Consider the following 22,188-nt stretch of genomic DNA (forward strand, 5'->3'; position numbering starts at 1 on the left):
CCAAGACCAAGACCAAGACCAAGAGCCCAAGCCCACTGCCCACGCGCATTATCGTCGCTCTTTAAACGCCTCCAGCCACCCATCTCACCTCTCCTCTTCCCCATTTGCTGTCTACAGCATGGCGATCAGCTTTTATGACCATGGTCTCTATTGTTTATCTGCGCCTTCATGACCCTTGTCCAGACCTATATATACCCCTCAGCATCAGCAATTTATGCGTCTAGTCCATGCTGGTCCCTGCTCAGGTGGTCTGTCAGCCGCCGCCTCTGGTGCTAGCGCTATTGACTTGCTGAAGCAATTCGACATCGAATTCGCAGCTCCTCATGCTTCCCAATCTAATTTTCACAAAACATACACACCCTCAGCCTTCGAGTAACAGATTCCTGGAGCCTGTCGCACTTAGCGACATTGTTGTTTGTGATGCAGGGCGCCTTTCCCGTCATGATGAATCAGGGCGAGCGCAACGACCTCGGCGGCGCTCCCATGGTAATCCAGCAGCAATTTGCCAGGTACCCTGCATCGCTGGAACCGGGGTTGCATAGCGCGTCGTCGATTGGCAGCGCAAATTCGCAAGTCGCCAGCTCCAAATCTCCCCCGCTCCATCGCAAAGCGACTCCCCGCAGTATACAATCGTCGCCCACGGTCCCGCGCCCAGCTATCCCTCCGGGTCCACCTGTGCGCTCGGGGCCGTCGATGTCTCCTCCGGTATATGATCCCTCGCGCCAAAAACAGTCAGATGAAAACAGGGTCGACGTTCGATCTTTACCATCTCGCGAGATCACCGACGAAAACATTGACGATGCCTACATTCTTTTCATCTTCTATTGCAACCCCAACGTGCCCCTCTCCGCTGATTCAACCGAGTTGCGCAAAACCTTTCGATGTCCTCCCCGCAGCGACGGCAAGAGCTTTAGCATTTTTACGTTATGGGAACTAATCAAGAAGCTCGACAACAAGGAGCTTAAAACATGGATTCAGCTTGCGATTGAGCTGGGCGTTGAGCCGCCTGATATGGAAAAGAAACAAAGCACTCAAAAGGTTCAACAATATGCAGTGCGCCTGAAAGTATGCATCTCTTTTTCATGCTATGGTCTGTGGCTAACCGGATTCTCCTACTCCTAGCGTTGGATGCGCGCAATGCATGTCGACGCGTTTTTCGAGTACTGTCTAGGTCATCCGCACTCGTACTACACACAGTTGCCACCGAGTAACGCCGTGGTTAGCGACAGCCGTGACGGGGTCCCCTTGGAAGAGGATCTCGCCTTGCGAGCCCTAGTCCCTCAGTGGAAACCAAAACGAGGAAGAAAGAGGGCGGAGGAGAAAGATAACTTGAGCGAGAGGGCTCTAAAGAGGCCGCAACTCGACACTTCTGTTGCTACTTTCCAAGCAAACACATTTGCTGCCCATTCTCACGCATTTCCTCAAAGCGCTATTCCCTTCAGCGCGTTTCCAGATGATCTGGAACCGCACGACCCGTGGATTACAGCGTCCTCGTTCCCAACCGACGCGCCTACAGATGTGACTAGTACTCAACAGGGGCAAGATTTCCGCTGGAAAGCCGATCGTGAAGCGTCCCCTGCTGGTTATCCACAATCGGCCGTCATCCCGAGAGGCCATCACTCTTCGGACGTCTTTATTTCGACCACGGAGCCACGGTCTGCAGTTACACCATCCTCCGGAGATAAGTCCCGTTCTAAAAGACGACACGGGCCTGCTGTCTCGTCTGCCTGGCCTAACATCACGACTTCTTCTACTGGGAAGATGCGCGGCAGGCCTCCGAATAGGGGAACGATATCAGGGCCATTCTCGTCATTTCCTGTCAATCCCAACCGGTCTGATCCGTCTCATCTTCACAGCACCGAGGTTAGACCCTCACCCTCCATTGTCCTGCATCAAGATCCTACCAGTTCCCAATACAACCAATCCCCGACACCTTTGCATACAGGTGGAAAACCCAATAAGCTCCAGCTACAAGTACCCCAGCACTCCGGTGCGCCCGTCCGACTTGCGACCCCGCCTACATTACTTGTTAACGGGGTGACCAATCAGTCGGTTGCCATGAAAAACGGCACCACAAGTTCCCAAGCGCATGTGTCTGGTACAACTGCATCTAATATCAATCAGAGCGGTGTCCCCAGCACCGTAATAAGTCCTGATGACGTGATGCGAATACTCTCGGGCGAGCTACTACAGGCAAAGTTCATCGGTCGGCAAGTTCCTCTGAGTGTGGAAGAGGCACGGGCTCTAGCGTCCGTAGTGGTGACCGATCTGACGGTTTCATACTCCAAATTACCTTCCGACTGTGCTGCTCTAGCCTCAGCACTGCACCTTGGACTAGGACCGCACTTCGGTTATCCAGGGGTCGCGAAGAGCACAATGACGGTACATATCAAACCGAAACCTAGAATTACTGGTAGCTCCGCGACCCCGAACTTGAACCATGGCGCCATGGCCCCTTTATACAGCCTTTATTTTGAGCAGAGGTACGGATCAGGCATGTCGAGTAGAGTCTCGTTTGGAGATCTACACATTGGCAACTTCAGCAGCAACCCCTCAATAGCATCTGGCACATTCGACAACGTCCCACGGCCAAATGATGAACTGGACAACAATGTCGCTGATTTGGAGAGTTTGACTGACGCTGAATATGAAGTGGACGATGGAGAAAGCGTCATACCTGAAACGACATGGAAGCAGCGATACATGAAGCTCCGCGCACAAACGCAGAAGAGAGAACGATCCTTGTCTCAATACAAGCGCAAGATCCTCGAGTCTGTCATGGCAGATATATAAATAAGGCTTCCATTGAGAGCATGCCATATACAACGCATACTCTGTACACTGTCATTATACGTTCGTGCTACCTTTGCTGGTTTCTGAAATGCCCATATACCCAAGTTCTCTACATTTGCAGGTGATGGCTTACTTCTCATTTTTGATATTTCTTCACTTGGATACCCACTGAGCAATGTTAGTTTATGATTGCCTGAATACGAACAATGGTGGTGGACGCAGATAACTCAAATTCTTTTAGAGTCGAGCCCAAGCCCTAGGTGACCCCGTTCCCATGTAGACTGCAAGCGCACGAAACCAATCCCCACCACAATTCAAAAAGAAGAAACTAAAATCAAAATCATCCATAGCTCCTCGATCCCCATGAATCATTTTCAAAAGCAGTTGGGCCTTGAAAAACCATAGCCCATATCATGGCATCGTAACCAACGATCCAGAAAGCATCCCCCCTAAGCACCTCCATCCACAGCCTCACCACAACCCGCAGGAGCCACATCAGGCATTTCCTCCTCCGCCACCTCCTCCTTAACATTGACGTTGATGTCGACGGAGACATTATTCTGCATCTCCCCGTCCTCCTGCTCCTCCTGCTTCACAGCAGCCGCCGTCTCCACCTGCACCTTGACCTTCGCAGGCCTGCCCCTTTTCTTCTTGGGCGTGGGTTCCTTCCCATCGGCCTTGGCCGCGGGTGCCCTGCGCTTCTTGGGCGTTTTCTTGGGCGCGCTCGGGGCTTCAGCTTCGGCTTCGGCTTCGGCTTCGCCGTCGGCGTTGTCGTTGGCGTTGGCGTTGTCGTTGCTGTTGTCGTTGTCGTGCACGGGCTCGTTGGTGCCGACGTCGGCGCTGCTACTGCCACTGGCATTCGCGCTGGCTTTGGCTTCGCGGTGGGATTTCAGGAGGCGGTGGTAGCGCTTGGCGCTGTGGACGGAGTGGTTAGTTGGCTTTTGTTTTGCTATGGCAGGGCAGGACAGGGCATGTGCGTAGGGTGAGGGTGAGGGTGAGGAGGTAGACATACGCAGCACCGGCGGAGGTGATGTTGCAGTCTTGGGCTACGGCCGCGAAGTCGATCTGGTGAGAGGAAGACGGCGTGTTAGCTTGGCTTGGTCCCGGGTGCAGGTGAGGATGGGACTTACTTTGCTGCCGTCGGTACGGTTCACGCAGCTGAGTAGGAGCTCGACGTGGTCGTCTGCTGTGAGGGACATCTTGCCTGGGCCTTTGACTGACTGCATGTTTGCGGTTTGGAGTTTGTTGGTTGCTCGTGTGCTGGGTTGGAGATGGAGGTTTGTGGATAGCGAGATGGGGTTCTGGAGTAGAGGATGTCTCGAGGACGTGGTCGATAGAAGAAAGGAGATTGAGGTTTGGAGATGAAGACGGGTGAGCATAGACGGAGTGTATCTGGTAGAGGAACTCTCAGATGTAGGAATGAGGAGGGCCGGGGTCAAGAGTACAATGTAGATGTAAAAGTGAGAGCTGGGGGAAGAAAGAGGAGGTTGTTGTAAGAAGGCTCTGGGAATGCTGCAGTGTTCTACTTGTTTCCCTTTTGCACTGTGTTCTGTTTCTGTTGAGCTGCTAAGGCCTCTTTGGTGAAAGTGGAAAAACAGACGGCATATACGAACAGGCTGAATGCCCTTTATTGCTGAAACATATCCCATTGGCATGCTTCAACCTACTGATGATACGGCCCTGGATTAGGTGGGATACGGCGAGTTTGATTACCAGAATTCAAAAGGTCCATTCCATTAAAAGGTTTGTAGAGAATCAAGAAATCTTCAAATGGCCTGTTGCAAGTTTCCACCTCTAGGGTTCAAAGAACGCCAATACCCTATTCCTAGATGTGCTTCATAGTTGCCCAATACTTCAAGTGTGTCGGAACATGGTCGATAGGTTGAGAATGCACCATCAGGCTGTTTTATCGAATTCCCCTAGTCCACCATTAGCCCAGGCACTCAGCATCATAGACAGAATGAGCATATAGAAATAACATACCTTTGACAGGAACCTCGGCATCAGCGTCTGCCTCTTCACCACCAGAAGCACCGGCGTCATCCTGTTCGTCCACAGGTTCGGCGGCGACAGCCTTCTTGCGGCCTCGCCCGGCACCCTTGCCGGTCCCCTTCTTCGGTCTTCCGGGCTTGCGCTTAGCAGGAGGAGCCGCAGCATCTTCGCCGTCCTGCCCATCGCCGTTGTCCTGGTTATCGTCGTCACCAGGAGCGCCGGTAGCGCCGGTAGCAGCTTTTCTCTTCTGCGGACTGACTTTGGCACCCGGGTCGGCCGTGGTGCACTCAAGTCCAGTAAATCCGTACTTTTCGCGGAGGGCACGGAATCGGTTACCCACGCTTCTGACGTTGCTGTAGTTGAGAGCATTCGCAACGCCCACGAGGTTGACCTGGGTGTGTGTTAGCTGGTGTTATCTGGCTTGTGGATTGGGCCGGTCTGTCTTGGAAGGCGGGTTTCTGTCTTGTTTGGACTTTGCTTACCTTGCCGTCGCGGATGTTTCGAAGACATGCGAAGCCAAATGCAGCGTCCTTAGCATCAACAGCGGAGTTGTCTGTGGTGGTGGGTTGGGCGGAAGACATGGTGGCGATGGTGGTTACCGTGGTGCGAAGGGATTTTGGTTTAGGTATTAGGTTAGATTAATAGAGGAGATGGTTTGTAAGTAGCCCAATGCTTGCTGGGTACAGAGCTGGATGGATGAATGTTGCGTGGATAAAGTCGGGGAGATGTGGTGGGTTGAAGGAGGAGAATAGAATGGCTGGGAGAGGAGGGGGAGAGAAAAGGGCAGCCAAGAGAAAGAATAACACAAGGCTTACTGTAAAAGAGTGAAGCAAGGTGAGAGGTTTTCTGTCCTGTTCTTCCAGCAAGACCAGCAAGGCCAGAGAACTCTTTGTTTGCCCTGCCAGGTTTCACAGTAAGAGAAGAATCAAACTCAAGCAAAGGGCAAAAATGCATGCTATTGAGGATTGATAGTTGCACCTGACTCTGGGTAAACTGACTTTAATGAGAGCTAGAGATCTACCATGCCAGAGGCGACGATACATCTCTTGTTCCCATGGCCACTCTTCTAAGCCCAGGTACAGTAAGAAAAGAGTGACATACTGGAAGTCAATTAAAGAATGGAAGAAAAGTGACAGTTGAAAGTGAAGAATACTTTAAGATCTTAACTTTCCAGCTTGATTCAGTGAGAGAGAGGTAAGCCTAGAGCACCTAACCACTTACTCAGTCCCACAAGTGATCCTGAAGAAGCGCCGTCTCCATTGCCACAAGATCCACCAGCTTATAGACACTGCTCTTCTCACAAATTTCAATTAGAGAAACATTCGCGCAGGTACAGCGAAACCCAGTTCCGCAGCTCGACCGCAACAAGCGAATCCACGCCGTAATGACCCAGACTTTTACCAGGCAACAGCGAATCCGCCGATGTAGCCAGCAACCTTGCCAACTGCTGAATGACAGCCTGATATATAACCCCCGTGGCATCAGTATCGCCATCCCCAGAGCGACTAGGGCGGATATTTTCCAGGACACTGAGGACATTATGGGCAGCTGACAACTCGGAGCCCTGTCCCGTTTTCTGACAAACGAGATGCACAAAGCGCCGCTGCGGTGTCCAGTGTTAGCCCCGACCTTGTCCCATCAGCGGCTGGAGACCAAGCGCGCAGCATCCGCCGGCCGGGCCGCCACGGACGTCCATGTACTGCAACAGAGCGAGGATTTTGTCGCCACTGATGTGGCGCAGAGCCACGGGACGCCGGACAGCGGGGTTCTCGCTGAGGTATCCGGCGTCTAGGATCCAGCCTACATTGATTGAGCTGGCGGAGAGGCCCTGCGAGTGGAAGTGCGCGGCGAGGCTGTCTTGGAAGTTGCAGGCTACGGCGTAGTTACAGGGACATGACGGAGGAGAGCATGATAAAGAATTCGACGTTGTTGTAGTAGTAGTAGTAGTGATATTTAACGCCCCGGGGATCGCTAGGCGTACGCCTAATGTTCTAGACCTCCCTTGGGGTATAGGGGCGTGCCACCGCTAGGCAAGTAGCCTATCTAAATAAGTCTATATATAAAAAGGCTTTTTATCCCAAAGGGCAACTCTTGCTAAAGCTTATGGGCTAGGCGCCTGTCTTTTACTTACTATTTTAACATGTGGCTGTTAGCAGGTATTATTTATTACATGCTTAAAAGTTTAAATATAGTAGTTTGCGGGGTCTAGCCCTTATATAAAAAAACTGTACTAGGTAAGCTAGTTATATTAAAAAAAGGTGTTTAAAATAAAAAAAAAAAAAAAAACATAATATAATAAAAAAGAAAAGGACTATTTAGCACCAGGCTAAATAATTTTAGTATAAAAATTACCAGGGCGCGGGGAGCCCTAGCATGGGCATATAAACTTATAAAAGTTTATAATCTTTAGTAAAAACGCGAAGGCCTTGGGCTTTAGTTTACTAAGGTACTTTAAGGCCTTAGCCTTAGTTATTAATAGTGCTATAAGGTGCTGGGGCTATTATAGGAAATACTACCTAAAGTAGTAATAAAAAACCAGGTGTTTAGGGCTCTTATTCCTCCCGTAAAAATAGGTAAGCTTAGCGTCTTTATGCTAAAAGTATTTATAATACCACTTAAAATCCCCATGCGAAGACCTAAGTGCTAGCTATTAATATAAAATAAGGCGCCTTAGCACTAGTTCCAGCTATATTTTAACCTAGTAGGGCTCTAACTCCGCGGTAAGCTATTACCTATACTAGGTAAATAGTTTTATAAAGACACCTTCCCACCACTTAGCCTGGGCGGTATAGTATATTTATTTATATAAGCTATATATTCCGCTCGCGGTGGGTTACGCCTCCAGGGAGCCAGTATTTAGGGGGCGTGCTTTTACTAAAATAGCCTTATTAGCTAGCTTATTAGCTAGTTTATTTCCCTTAATATCCATGTGGCCAGGGGACTATTATAGGCAAATTATATATTAATTTATAAGCTAGTATAATATTTAAAAGGCCTAGTTAAAAAATAATAAGGGCTGCCCGCGCGCGTACTAAATTACCAAGGTGCTATTTATATAAAGCTAGTAAACAAAAGCCTTAAAAAGCTTTTTAATTACTATCTTTAGTCCCTAAAGCGCGCTAATAGCCTTAGTATTATATATATAAAACTAGGCGTTAATTACTAATAATTCCTGCGCCTAAAAGTATTATTCACGGTATACTATATAGCTATAGCCTATATAATACATGCCTTGGTGTATTTACTTAAAGCTATTACTAAAAATTACTACCTTTATTATTAATAATACTTACTATTACTACTTAAACTCCTCCGCGGCTAGCTTTTTTATCTTACCACTAGTAAGATCCCTTAGGCATTTTTAAAAGTAGTAAGGGTGTGTTAAAACTAGCCTGGGAGTCTTTAAAAAAAGCACTCCTATTATTTACACCTTTATTTTAGGTTTTTAACATAAACTAGCGCCCCTACCACGCGAAATCTCTAGTGGTGTTACTTATATTACTAGCAGGTTTTAGTAATTTATTAACTAAAATTTTAGGGTAAATTATAATCACACTTCCTCTAGCACTGCTATAATAAAAAAAAGCCTAATATTTTTAAAAAAAATTACTATAAATATTATTTAAAAAACTAGGAGTACACTGCAAGCGGCCAGGGTAAAAATCTTTTTAACTACTTTAATATACTAGCCTAGTTAGGTATTAACCTCTAGGTTTTATGCATGCCTCCCGGGCTTAGTCCTACTATTATACCATGCCTTTATATTATATAAAAGGCTAAAAATAACGCAAGTAATAATTATCTTATAAAAAAAATTTACAGGCAGGCTATGCGCTATATACACTAAATTATAAATATATTAGGCCACCGCGCGGGCTTTAGCTACCTATTTAATAATATACTAGCGCTAAAAAAGCTATTTATTAAAAAAAATACCTAGCTAGCGCAGCGCGGGCTGCTTCTAGCCTAATACCATAATAATAAAAGTAATTATTAGCTAGTTATTAACTATTAGTAAGGGTGCTTTACCATGCTATTTCTAGGTAATATATAATATTTTTAGTTTTTTAGGCGTAAAGGCCACCTTATTTTATTTTTTTTAGGCCAGCATGCTATAAATATCCTTTACTAGAAGTTTATAATTCACATAAAGGAAATTACTCACGCGGTTAAAGTAAAAGTTATTTATATAGCTAAAGCATAAAATTAGGTCTGCTAGTAATAACTTAATAATATATAGTAAAAATAATACTAAAAAAAGGGGCAAGCCCTGCGGTGTATTATAGTATATTAAGTACACTATTATTATAGTAAACTTTAGGCGCACTTTTGCGCTTTATTTACTAAAAAAACTTATAATTAAGGCTAAAAGCGCGCGAGGCCAGCCTTACTTTATTATTTATTAAAGTAGATATTATAGTAAAATAATATTAAAAGCGCTTAAAATATTTATGGTAACCATGGTAACCTCCTAATTTTATAAAAGTACTATTTTTATGTTATAAGTAAAAAAGGCCACTAAGTTTATAGCCAAGCGCTTTAATAAAGTATTATATTATTATAGGCTTAGCACCCCTTACACTAGTATAATAAAGGTAACATAGTATATTATAATTTATTTAAGTCCCTTTCCTAGTACTAATAGCAATGCTATAAGGTGCTAAAATTAAGGTAAAGACTTATTTTTTTTACCACCTTTTAAAAGCATTACTACCTCTGCAAGCTTTTATAATAAGGGGAAGTATTTTAGTTATAAATATTAATTATATAACTTATGTATGGCCCGCCTAACATACTCCTAGCAGGCTTTTAAAATATAAACTATTACCTAGTCCGCCCCGGGGGAGGTGCTGCTTATATTAATAATATTTTTTTTAACCTTTTTTAGTAAAATTTTTTTTGGCTAGTAAAGGTACTTATTACCCTGCTAGTGCTCTAGCGCTAGGGGATTAAAGTTTAAATTATTATTTATGTTAAAGCGTTCCAGCACTACCTTTTATAAAATATTAGCCTTTTCCCGCGTGTTTTTAATTACTTTATTATTTACTAGTAGTAGGGGAGCCTTAAGCCTAGGCTTTAGCCTATACCACGTTATTATTTAATATAATTTTTAATTATTTTTAATACTATTAATTATTTTAGTCTAGTACGCGCGCTTAGTTTTACAAACTATAGCTAAAAATTACTTCTTTTATTTTAGGGTAGGATTTACTACCTAGGCTTAATAATCCTCCGCGTATTTAGTTATTTATTAAGGGGCGCTATGGCTTCCTAGGTTAGGGTGTTTACTAACTACTTATATAGCTTTTGTAATAATATTATTAAGAAATTTAGTATATTAATTAAGCGCCTTTATATTCCCGAGTTCCCCGGGCTAAAAAAAAATATTATTTTATTTTTTATAAGCCTAGCCAGGCGCTTAAGCTTATAATTTAGTACACTATAATAGTACTATTTTAGTATTTCCTCCCCGCGCCCTAGTACCATAGTAACTAAAGTTTAATAATTAAAGCCACTATATAACTTAGGTATTACTAGCATGCAAGTAAAAAAAATATTTAAAAAAATTAGGTTAAAAACATGGCTAGCTTTATGTGTAGTTATACCTAGCTTATTAATATAATTAATATTATTATTACTAGCCTACCTAGTAATCTTACTACTACGGTGTAGGTTATTTACCCTAGGCTTAAAGGTATTATAAGTAGTGTTAAGGTCCCTGCTAATCACATAGTTTAAAATAGGGATTAATATAACTAAGTAATTAATTATTTTATAAATAGTTAGTTTTTAATATATATTTAAAACCTTAATACTATTTATTATAAGCTAAAGCATGTCCTAGCTTTATACTAAGTAATATTATTTAGCACGCAATGCTTCCCCTTTATAAATATAGGTAAGTACCCTAGGGCGCTTTTTTAGCTAGTTTTTATAATTATTTTAAATATTTACTAACGCGTAGCACTTATATACTAGGTAGTTTTAAGTTTTTATACCTACGGTGGTCCAGGGCTTTTAAATATAGGTAATATTATAATCTTACTTATAGGCTAGTTATAAAATTATAATATAGCTAGGCATAAACCTGCCTATATTTACCTAGTAAATAATAAGATCCTGCTACTACTAGGCATTATTATAACAATAGTTGCCGTGGTTCCTTCTCCGGTGCTTTGTTATTAAAGCTTAAAGGGGGTTTCAAGGTTAACCTCCATTACCTAGGGCAAAGGGGGCGTGCTGGCGCTGGCCTTGGCCTGGGCAAGCTAAATTAATTTAGCAAAAAGCTACCTAAGGTTCTAGTTCCTGGCAAAAGCATTAAACCGCGGGGTGTGGTAATTAGTAACTAGTATAAAGCCCTGCTTATCCACCTTTAGTTCCTTCGCGGCGCGCTTCCAGGGGTTCTCCTAGGGTAAAGACTTTTTAGTTTTTGCCTGGAGTTAGGTATTAGTATTAACCTGGGCGTGTATATTCTAGTATTAACAGGCGCTATAACAACGCATGCTATTAAGTTTCTTTTTAAATAGGTAAACTAGCCTTTTATTCTTGCGCCTAGGGGCCACCGGGCAATTATTATACCTTACTAACCAGGGGCTAAAATAGTTTATATAGCGCGCAGGGTTTTTACAGTTTAAGCTAATAAAACCTAGGTAATCCATGGTTATTATATTATACTATACATAGTGTACTATGTAGTTATATCACGCCGGGTGGTAGTATTTTTAATACCTAGGGTTATACTAGGATACTAGCTAGTATTTTTTAATAAGCTAGTAATACTTATTTTAGTTAAATAAAATAAAAGTCCTAGGCTACTTTAAAAAAAATACCACCTAAGTAATATGCTTAATATTAGGATTAGGCCCATGTTTTAAAAAAGCAAGCTTAATTAATTTTAGTCTAGTTTAGGCCATAACTTTATTTTAAATTAATTTAATAATATTTATTTTACTATTATTATACGCTAAAATACTACTAGGCACTTTTTATATTATATAATTATACTACTTTTAAGGAACGTGTATATTAGTAGCGCCCAGGGTATAGTAAATTATACTAATTACTTTATTAGCCACTAAAAAATTTTTAGTAAAAAGGTTATTAAAAATAATGGCCTAGCCCGTACAGGTGGTATTAATCCTAAAAATAGCTATGGTTATAGTTAGTCCTAGCACGCACTTAATAAGGGCTTATTAAACTATATATACCTCTAGGCGTGCTATTAGCTTGTTACTAAAAAGGGTAATTAGCACCTTATAATTATCACGCGCGGTTAAGGCTATGGTAAAGCTACTACACGCTAATTAGGCTACTAAGGCGCCTAACTTAATAGTTAGGGGTGCCTTGCCCAAGATAGCATTAATTAAGATAAAAAAACTTACTTTAAAAGGGGTGGGCTAAGCCCCTAAGTTTTTAGGGGTTAAACCTATTTCCCCCCAGGTAATAGTCTTGCTAAAGGTTATTATAATAACAGGCTAGCTATATATATATAAAAAAATATAGTTAATATTATTAATATTAGCATAGCCCTCCAGGAAAATAAAGCATATAAACTTACTATAAATATTATAGGTAAAGGCTTTTTAGTTTTAAGTTTTTTACCTAGTTATAAAGCTATTAATAATAGCTATAAAGCCTGTAAAAACTTCGCGTTTAATATATACCTAGTACTTTTACTTATTAAGTTAATTATAAAGAGCCTTTATAACTAGGCTAGGCTAGGGAGTTAACACGCTATTATTTTTAATAATAAAAAAAAAAAAATAGGCTTGCTAGGGCCCTTTTTTTTTTTATTTTTTTATAATACAAAGGTTAAAAAGGGATAAAAAGTTTTATAGCCGCGTGAAGTTAGCTAAGTTAATACCCGTAGGCTAGTTAAAAATACACGCCTTAATTTTAGTTATTATACCGCGGGGAGTAATAAAAAAAGGGAAAGAAAGTTAAAAATAAAATTAAAATAGTAAAAATATATATTTATAATAGTTTTAAAGCGTTTGGAGCCCTTATTTAAAGGTACCCCTAGATCGCTGAGAGTTGTAAAAGGTGAATTCGACGTTGTTGGCGCCGCGGAAGGCTCAGATGAGGTTCAGGCTGCCCTGGAAGTTGGGTGCTAGGGCCTTCTTCCAACTTGACAGGGGCATGTCGGCTAGTTGAGAGACGTGGCCGGTACGTACCTGCAGAACCATTCCTGCGCGGATGACTCCGCGGATCGGAGGCAGGCCTTCTCGACCAGAGACTGTGGTCAATGCAGCAACGTCCTTCTCCGACGATGCGTTATCATAACGAGGGCTGTGACGAGGACAGAAGACTATTTGCTAACGGTGGATTCTATTCGATGACCGCACCGAGGTCTACTTAGATGAAGATGACATTGAGTAGCAGGAATCCCATCGACATTATCAAGTCTTCTTTCTCTTCACGGCCAGTTGCCATCAGGCTGGTACTTTCGCGGAGGAGATCGCCACCGGGCGAGTTCAAGGCACGTCTACGCCATAGCCAGGGAGACTGTACTGGCTGTATAGAAACTTGCGTTTGGACTCAGTTCCTGCTGTGGCAAATACCTCTGCTTCCACATTGTGGGCAAGGCTAACAGCCATTTGACCTACAACCCCAGCTGCTGAATGGATAAGGACTTTCTCTCCCTTGGTCAAGGCTGCCTCAAAGATAGATATCTTGATCTGCTCCCAAAAGTCTTCACCACATAGAGTGAAGCTCCAGCAACCTCATGGTACCTTTCGAATCGTGTCCTTGACCATCAATCGATTACGACGAGTGTCCTGGCACATGGGGCGCAGCTTGGGCTGGACTCCAACACGCGTGCTTACCAGTTCAGCAACCTGCCATTTGACTCTGCTCTCGACGATATAATAAGCACTCTTCTTCTGGGAGGTTGTGTATGCGTGCCCTCGGATGAAGAGAGGCTGTCTAATTTGGCCGCAGCTATCAATCGGATGAAAGTGAACAGACTCGGTGTAACGCCTCGAGTACTGTCTTCTTGGTCCAGAAGATGTACCCGGGGTACACACCGTCTTGCTTTCAGGTGAAGCCTCCAGCCCTACTTTGGCCCGCGGCTACTTGGATGCTCTGGGGCAACTCAGCAGCATCTATCAGCCGCCCAGCCTGGATATCTCGTTATGGGTTTAGCACTGGCTGCGACTCTGATCCACATGTCTATCGAACCGGTGATCGCATCCGCCAACGCGATAATGGGGCTCTAGCGTACCTCGGGCGGACCGATTCGCGGCTCAAATTCGCGGCCAACGCGTAGAGATCGAGGAGAGAGATCGAGCACCAGGTTTTGCTTCAGGCCGCGGTGGTAGAAGGGTTGGTTGTTTGTCCTGCGCGTGGCCCATGTGCCGAACGCCTGGTCGGGATTGTGGTGCCGATGTGCTCATATCCACCCCAGACGCTGAGATTCGAGTCATAACGCCTGATAAGGATCCCGAGGTCATGCTCAGCTGCGTGCAATTCTCCAGGCTCTGATGGACAGTTTGCCAGAGTACACGGTGCCAACCGCCTGGATTGCACTCGCATATGGCACTTACCACAATCCGCGCCGCACAAGGTGGATCGTCGCCGTCTCACGGACCGTTTGGGAGAAATAAGCGCCAATGATTTTGACGAGATAGCCGTGACCATATTCAAAATCACTTTAAGCCAACTTCTCACTAGGAGCTATTGCGAGCCATGTGCGCGAGAGTGCTCCGGTTGCCAGTGGAGAACATGGACATGCGGCGATCCTTTTTAGCCCTAAGCGGAGACTCCATTTCCGCCATGCAGCTGGTATCTCTAGCAAAGTCCGAGAATGGCGTACCGTTGAAAGTCCGGGATGAGACTCAGGGCCCGTCCTTAGGTAGTTGAGCTAGCGCAAAGGGCTACGGACGCTGACGAGGGCTGGCCGTATTGGGGCCTCGACGCCGACCAGAAAGTCCTTGAGGACTGCATAACTGAATCATCTTTCTTGACCACAGAGCAGACGGCCTTATTGCAATGACTTGTCCTCTCGTACTGGGCGGGTCAATATTCTCATGGCTGCCCTATACCACTCCTTCCCCATGGTCTTCCCAGACCGGCCGCTGCCGACGATCCTGGAAGAAGAGCATGGCAAGATTCAGCCGGTGTTTTCAGATTTCGAACTGATGAATATCCTGCGTGCGATGAGAGAGGCCAGACAGGATGGCGAAGGCCCCCAGTCGAGGGCTTCACATCCCGTATGAATCATTTGCAGCAAAATGGTAGGTGTGCGGTGACTTAGGTGGTAATGAGTATCCCGAGGTCATCTCGAGCTTGTCAACTCCGATGGTGTGAACGATCCTCTTCCTGCGGGGTGGTTAATGTTGCTTCCTAACAGGGGACTTCGCATGTCGGATTCAGATAGAAGCTCGCCTAATATAATTAAGATGCAAGAGGCTGAGACATTATCCAGTGATCTTTGTGGTATACCTTCTTGAAGGGTTCTTGGCTGGTGGTTGGGAGACTGGGCTGGGGTATCTTGTGCCGGGAGGTTAGGGCTAATTCGGCCTCGTGTCGTCAGTCTCCCATGATCCTTTTTTCTGTATGTTAAAAGCAGAGCGCATTGCTCATGGGGACTATGATATGTTGTATGTTTCTTTTTGCCTTTTTGTCCCAAGGTATGCCAATGGTGGTCTTCCTGTTTCCTCGTTCTGTCTTCCATAGGTAGTCCAACTTCGTCAACCCTGACGTCACTTCGTATTCAATCCTCCGCTAGACCCGAACTGGACCCCGCAATTCTCGAAGTTCAAGTACGCAGGTATAAAATGCGCCAGACGGTCCCAAAAGTAGGCGAAGCAGCAGCATCATGGCAGACGCAGACACCAAAGTGCAAGAGGCCGTCGCGGCGGATCTATCCAGCAGCCCGTTTGCCTGCTCCTCACTCACGCGGTTGAGCGGAGGAACAGCGAACTTCGTCTACCGCGGCATTTTATCCCAGCCGCTTGCGGACGGCATTTCGACCGTGATCATCAAGCATGCGGAGGACTATCTTGCCTCGAATGCAGAGTTCAGGCTAAGTGCGAAGCGATGCGTATACATGCCCACCTCGCGTCTGTTTGGGGGTCGCACTGACGGTCAACCCATAGCTGCTCGAAGAATCCGCCCTAAGGGCTCTTAACGGCATGCACGGTGTGACCACGACGAATGAAGACACGGCCACGGCGTCAGGAGCGAGATATCAAATCACCGTCAAGCCGCCCAAGCTATTCCACTTCAGCCCGGCGACATACACGCAGGTCATGGAGGATCTACCCGATGCCGTGGACCTGAAGACCTTCTTTCTCTCCTCTGGTGTCTCGCAGGGTATTTCAAAGGACTGGACGCTGGCTATAGGGCGCACGTTGGGTACTTGGCTCCGCTCATTCCACGTCTGGAGTGCGGCGGGTGCACAGACGGAGTTCGCGGAGCAGCTTGCGGCGAACACGGTTATGCGGGATTTGAAGTTCTCGATTAATTATGATAGTCTGGTGAGCATGGTTGATGCGTATCCGGATATCCTGGGTGATGACCGTACGCGGGCTGTCTTTCAGGAGGTTAGGGACGCTGCTGCTGCGGAGTTGGGCGATACGCAATCGGATGATACGGGGCCAATCCATGGCGACTTTTGGTCTGGGAAGTATGCTTTTGCTCTCTGGGACTCTTGAGTTTAGCCATATGTACTAACGAGAGGGCCAGCGTCCTGATTCCCAAAACAACACTCGAGGACCCTTTACCGGCAACGCCGCTCTTCATTACAGACTGGGAGCTCGCCCAGCGTGGGCCCTACGCTCTTGATCTTGGGCAAATGATTGCGGAACTGTACATGCTCAAGCACTACAAGGATATCGATTCAGGATTGTGGGCTATCGAGGGCTTTGTGGAGGGATATGGGCACGTGAATATCACGGAGGAGATGGCCTTCCGGACACTCATTCATGCTGGCGCACACTTCATCTTCTTTGGTAGTACGACGCCTGGATGGGGGACTGCGGAACAGGTGAAGGAGTTGGTTAGACTTGGGAGGGAGTTGGTTGTTAGAGGGTGGGAGAAGGAGAAGGATTGGTTCTGTGCGGAGGGAAAAGTCTGGGGGAATCTTTTCAAATAGGTAGGGGTCCAGTGGAATAAGACGTTTAACTTTATAGGGCTATCTAAATTATGAGAGATTGAAAGAGAAAAGAGGCAAGTTCACGTTACTGTAATAGAGAAGAGTGCGGACGCTGGTTGTGGGGAGGAAGGCTTGGAGGTTCATCTCTCTTGAGGTATGGGTTCATGAAGGTTAAAGTTAAAAACGTGCTTAGGGGTGTCTCGAGTCTGATTTATAGTAGTGTTTTTTCCGGTGAGGAGGGTGGTGAAAAGGACCAGGTCCACCGGCAGGTAGTGGGCCGTGGTGTACGGTCTTGTATTGGACTTTGCGAAAATTGCTAATCTTCTCTAAATCCACCAGACAGGACTGGCATGCTTAGATGCGAAGATGAAAATGAGGAAAGAAAGAACGAAAAGGGGGAAAGAAAAAAGGAAACGATCCCAAGAATGACCAAAGCTTTTCGGCCGTAGACCAACAGCAAACACGCGCTGAAGAACCAAAGAACCTCCATCATCCGGAGTCCAGTTTTCACTAAGCGAAATCGTCGTCTTCAAAGACCGCTCCGTCGGGGGTATAATCCGAGGCAGAAGCAGAGCCATCCACGTCGTCATCATCATCTCCGAAGTTCTCGCTATAGTTGACCATGTTGAATGAGCTCGCCGCGCGACGAGCACGAGGTGTCCGCTTCACAGGACTTCCATCACCAACAACCCCGTCTTCCTGTTTCATGTTCAGGCCCAGGCTACTCCCAGCGCGTACAGCGAGAGCATCCAGGGTCTGCCCTGGCGACAGTCCAGTGGGCGTAAGGGTAGGCGATGCGGGCGTACCAGGATGGGCGGGGATATCAAAAAGACCACGCCCCTTTCCAATTTTGGTCGGGGTGCTGAAGGTGTTGTTGCTCAACTGACCCGTGCCGAAATCATGATCAAGCTCGTGGTCGGCGTCGGCAAGGGTTGCATCGGCACCGTCGATGTCCATCTCGTGCTTGAGGGGCGAGGACTTGGTGATGGTGCTTGCGGTTCTTCTACGCTTGCTGGAATCAGGAGTAGAAGTTGGGGTTGCGGGCTTCCGGGCTTTTCGGGGTGTGGCCGTGCCAGGGCTGGACTTGGGCACGGTGCCAATGCTCAGCGTGCCTTCGCCTTTGGCAGCTTTGATGTCTGCACGGATGCGGACTAGGCGCTCTGTGATGGCACGGGGGGTCGGCTTGTCCTGGCCTTCGGTGGTTCCGGCTGTCAAGGTGAAGTGTCAGATAGGGTACTTTCACTGAGTTGGATTCGAGATTCGCAGGACTGGTTGGGAGAGGGGTATGAGTAGGGACTTACGCCATGCGTCAGCAACGCGTTTCGCGTCAACTTTGAGGTCGTGTGTCTCAATGATCTTGACAAGGAGCTGTGGTAATAAGAGATGATGGTTAGCTTGGCTGTTTGTGTTGGCGATGGAGATCTGGCTAAGCAGTGAAAGGAACATACGAGCTTGTCCATATCTGCAGACCATTTGATAGGCATCTTGACGGTGTTTGTGTTGAAGTGTAGCGGATCTTGATAGAAAGGATTCTTGTAGATAGCTTGTTAAGCTTGAGGTGATGGTGATGGGTGGTTGGCAGAGTGAAGGAAAAGAGAGTCTGAGAAAGAGAGAGGTTGGAGGGGAAGAGAGAGAAGACCAAGTGAGTGTTAAGAGCCTGAAGAGGGGTTTACAAGTCAGAGTAAGAGAGAACAATGTATGTGTTATTCAAGTTTCTGCCAGGCCTTGATTCTTCTTCTTTTTCCTCATCACTCACTCTCCGCTCTAATTACGTGGACACTTCCCTCTATCTTCTCCCTTAGCAACACTACCTTCCCTTCGGCCTTTAACATCATCTTCACATACATACATACATCACACAGTCTAGGCTCTTCAGATTCTATCAGAGCCAGCCTCTCCCACGCTGCCAGATCCCTCCAACCCTCCTCCTTGATCTCTCACAAACACCCACAACACATTTACCAAGATGGTCAACTGGAAAGACCCCAATAGCCAGCACCGCCTTGTGGCAGCCCTCATAGGTGCAAGCCCAAACAAAGTAAATTGTCCCCTTAACATCACTTCAGATCCCCGCTGACCTCCCCAGCCTGACTACAAAGCTGTTGCTGCTCTTTTCGGGCAGGGCGCGACATACGACTCTATTGAAGGCCAATGCAGAAAGTATCGCAAGATGGCCGACGAGCTCAAGGCCGAAGCAGCAAAGAATGGAACAGTCACTAGTGCTCCCAAGACCCCTCGTACGGGGAACCGCGTCTTGAAGCCTACCGCTACCCCGTCAACTGGTAAAAGCAAAAAGGCGAGCAAGAACCTGGCTCGGAACGGCGCTCTGATTAAGTCTGTCTTTGTGGGAAACGACGATAACGACGGCGAAGCTGGTGCTGACAGCACCGGGGTCGCGCCAAAAATCGAAATCGAGGACACAGACATCATCCCTAGCATCGAGCGTGACGACGACGCTCAAGAACAAGTCGAAGTTGTTGTTCCCGTGAAACAGGAGGACATCTTCGCATCGGGCAACAGGGACACAGCCGCCTCGAGCTCCTTCTTCCGTACCCGTCGCTCTGCTGCGCCGGTGGATTCCGACTCTGAGGACGAATACATGGAGTCGCCGAATTCTTCGCCCACGCCGCAGGGGATACGCGGCCAGACTCGCACTCGCCCTTCGCGTGTTTCAGCTGCACCTCGCCAGAGCTATGTTGACAGACTCGAAGCAACTGACGACGAGACGGCATAGGAGTAAGTGCGAGACTGGCTATTGGCTGCTGGCTATTGCGATTTCTTGTATCGGTCCCTTGCACTGCATTTATTCACCTTCTTGTTCGTTGGTGATTCTTGTTTCTTCTTGTTTGGCTTTCTGTTTTCCTATCTCGCCCTTGGTTGGGTCTTTCGGATATTGAACGGAAATTCAGGGATCTTCGCAGCATACACAGGGATTCAACATTGGTTCAATTTGTGGATGCGCCCAAAAGGATTAGGGTTGTTTCTTGTCTGTAATTTAAGTGCGAACATGAAAATGTACTTAACGGGGCATCAATGATTCCCTCATATCGCCGTGTTCTTTATCGTCCATACTAAGGTGCCGGGGTCATTGGCTAATCGCTTGATCTGAGTGAGGTACGGTGTTGATCATGGACAAACACGTTGCAAGTACCAAAATATATCACGGTACCATCTCATCCTAGCCCGGCTTTATCTGGGAAGTACACAACACCGCTAGCCTACTCGCTCTCGACACTGGCTCTGGAACTGTTGATGATGTATGTTTATTTATCGCTTCGCCATGCTTTGCTTGATGCTGGGATAGCTTCAGCTCAAAGAATACTCGTATACCGTACCTGGTGCTAAGCTCAGCTTAAAAAAATCAAAAAAGAAATGACAAGGGTGGGATTCGAACCCACGCACCTTTCGATACACGGAAGCTATGATACTAGCTGGATCAGGTCAGCCTGGACCGTGCGCCTTAGACCACTCGGCCACCTTGCCAATTGATGAGTGGCTTGATTTCTAACTAACCAGATATCTAAATTACGTTTGCTTACGTGGCACTACCATACTATGACGCGACACTACGGAATACCTAGTCCCCACCATATGAGGTTCTCAATGATCAATCACTACACGAAAAAACGGGATCGACATGCCTATCTAACAATAACAGATTGATTCCCACCTAGTCATACTTGATAGGTCCGAAAGCGAGCATAACGAGAAAAAAAAAAGAAGTCGCATTCTCGAAACTTAATCTCTCACATCTTCGCTGTCTTCGGCTCCTTCTCCCCCTTCAAATCTGAGATATACACCACATGATTGCCCAATGCGAGAATATCTCCATCCTCGTTCAGAATCTGCACATTCGCATCGTACCGCCCATCTGCTACCCTGAGTGAATTCGATCGCACCAAGACCCATTTCGTGCTCGGGTCGGGCCGCTTCTTGAACTCCACCGATAGACAGAGTGTGGAGAGAGCATGGCGCGTGTAGAAGCCCGCTGTGTGGGTTGCCGGTGGCTGAAGGGGCTTTATGACCGGCGTGAGTAATGTGCATTAGCCATTGATTGCCCATTGTCAATTGGTCATAGAGTACGTAATCTACTCGTGTGGACAAAGGGGACCGAAACGTCGGGACCGTTGAAGGAAGCTTGGCTACTTACCATATCCGTAAGCAGAGCCAGATGAAGAAGATCAGAAATGGCAGACCCATCTCGAAATGAAAGCCAAACTTCACGCTGGTGCCCACCCAGTCGGTGACCCCATCGTCCATCGACAGAGCGAGGGGCAACCCAGTGCAATTTGCGAGTCACGGGGGTTGCGTCTACGACCGGGTCGTCGATTGTGATGCATTCCTTTTCCCGAGAGGGAAGCGGAGCTGGATGTGCACTTGAAGATTCAGGTGCAGTAGCACCTTGCGTCAGTCCGTTCTCTTTCTCCAGATCGGCAAATGTAGCGATTGCAATGCACGCCGTGGATGGTTGCGGCTGGCCGTGTCCAGAGTTCGACTGCCCGGGCAGTTCTAGCTCCACCCTGACGACGCATAGTCGTGATGTGGCGCGGAGTATTTTGCAAGAGACAGACACTTGGCCTGGGGGGACTTTTAGGAGAAACTGGGCGAAGACATGTACGGGGTCGGGGTAATTGAGTACGGCCTCTGTCTCGATGCTGGCATACTTCCGCGCGGCGGCGAGCATCAGGGCCGTGAGATATCCTCCCAAAACTGAACTGCGAGCGGGTTAGTTTCACTACTTGAGGTTACGTGGTAGGTGAGTAGAGATGGAGCGTACTGCTGTGTGCACCAGTCACGGGAAATTTTGGCTATAAAGCGGTCTGAAGACCCATTCTCAAAAGACAGCGTAGATGTTGCCTCTAATAGCGATGGTTTCCACTGAGATGCCATTTTGACAGAGGGAGGTCGATTGGTCCGGGGATATGGAGAGGAAGAAGCGGGTTGAAGGTTCTAGAGAACGCAATCACATGGTGGCACCTGCACCGTGGACGCCGGTACTATTGCCCACCACCACCACTACTGCACATTCCAGCCTAGGGCAGTTCCCCAATTGCCCAAATAAGACTGCCTCCTAGTTTCCAGTTAGCTACCGTCTACACTAGAGTCCTAGAAATGTACTCCGCATACCTGGCTTTCGGCCAGTAACCACTTGTATGGTAGCAATGCTGCCCATACGCAACAAAGTCAAGCAAGACTTCTACCGCATTGCTTTTTCTGAGGGGAAATTTCTCAATCGGCCAGTAAAGGCCACGGTCGAGAACACCGGTTCACTTAGCAGACAATAGACACATTAGCTAGGGCTAAGC

General features: G+C 46.7%; 7 protein-coding genes across 7 annotated transcripts; 3 read left to right on the forward strand and 4 right to left on the reverse strand.

The window, feature by feature from the left end:
• Window positions 1-444: 444 nt before the first annotated feature.
• Window positions 445-2,793, forward strand: abp2 (putative ARS binding protein Abp2; the record flags this gene model as incomplete). Its single annotated transcript, XM_026750273.1, has 2 exons — window positions 445-1,065; window positions 1,123-2,793. The coding sequence occupies 2 exons, from the start codon at window positions 445-447 to the stop codon at window positions 2,791-2,793; spliced, it is 2,292 nt and encodes a 763-aa protein (XP_026601277.1).
• Window positions 2,794-3,242: 449 nt separating this feature from the next.
• Window positions 3,243-4,019, reverse strand: DSM5745_08258 (uncharacterized protein; the record flags this gene model as incomplete). The annotated part of the gene is made up of 3 exons (XM_026750274.1): window positions 3,243-3,708; window positions 3,806-3,858; window positions 3,924-4,019. 3 exons carry the CDS (start codon window positions 4,017-4,019, stop codon window positions 3,243-3,245), a joined length of 615 nt encoding a protein of 204 aa, XP_026601278.1.
• A 670-nt stretch (window positions 4,020-4,689) lies between these two features.
• On the reverse strand, window positions 4,690-5,366 carry DSM5745_08259 (uncharacterized protein; the record flags this gene model as incomplete). Its single annotated transcript, XM_026750275.1, has 3 exons — window positions 4,690-4,712; window positions 4,777-5,176; window positions 5,268-5,366. 3 exons carry the CDS (start codon window positions 5,364-5,366, stop codon window positions 4,690-4,692), a joined length of 522 nt encoding a protein of 173 aa, XP_026601279.1.
• A 10,238-nt stretch (window positions 5,367-15,604) lies between these two features.
• On the forward strand, window positions 15,605-16,882 carry DSM5745_08260 (phosphotransferase family protein; the record flags this gene model as incomplete). The annotated part of the gene is made up of 3 exons (XM_026750276.1): window positions 15,605-15,829; window positions 15,885-16,414; window positions 16,474-16,882. 3 exons carry the CDS (start codon window positions 15,605-15,607, stop codon window positions 16,880-16,882), a joined length of 1,164 nt encoding a protein of 387 aa, XP_026601280.1.
• A 510-nt stretch (window positions 16,883-17,392) lies between these two features.
• DSM5745_08261 (uncharacterized protein) lies at window positions 17,393-18,366 on the reverse strand (the record flags this gene model as incomplete). Its single annotated transcript, XM_026750277.1, has 3 exons — window positions 17,393-18,090; window positions 18,184-18,250; window positions 18,331-18,366. The coding sequence occupies 3 exons, from the start codon at window positions 18,364-18,366 to the stop codon at window positions 17,393-17,395; spliced, it is 801 nt and encodes a 266-aa protein (XP_026601281.1).
• Window positions 18,367-18,848: 482 nt separating this feature from the next.
• On the forward strand, window positions 18,849-19,616 carry DSM5745_08262 (uncharacterized protein; the record flags this gene model as incomplete). The annotated part of the gene is made up of 2 exons (XM_026750278.1): window positions 18,849-18,920; window positions 18,969-19,616. The coding sequence occupies 2 exons, from the start codon at window positions 18,849-18,851 to the stop codon at window positions 19,614-19,616; spliced, it is 720 nt and encodes a 239-aa protein (XP_026601282.1).
• A 1,012-nt stretch (window positions 19,617-20,628) lies between these two features.
• On the reverse strand, window positions 20,629-21,772 carry DSM5745_08263 (thioesterase family protein; the record flags this gene model as incomplete). Its single annotated transcript, XM_026750279.1, has 3 exons — window positions 20,629-20,898; window positions 21,033-21,597; window positions 21,660-21,772. The coding sequence occupies 3 exons, from the start codon at window positions 21,770-21,772 to the stop codon at window positions 20,629-20,631; spliced, it is 948 nt and encodes a 315-aa protein (XP_026601283.1).
• Window positions 21,773-22,188: the final 416 nt, after the last annotated feature.

Source organism: Aspergillus mulundensis, assembly GCF_003369625.1.
Source record: "Aspergillus mulundensis strain DSM 5745 chromosome Unknown scaffold_9, whole genome shotgun sequence".
NCBI classification, from domain to species: domain Eukaryota; kingdom Fungi; phylum Ascomycota; class Eurotiomycetes; order Eurotiales; family Aspergillaceae; genus Aspergillus; species Aspergillus mulundensis.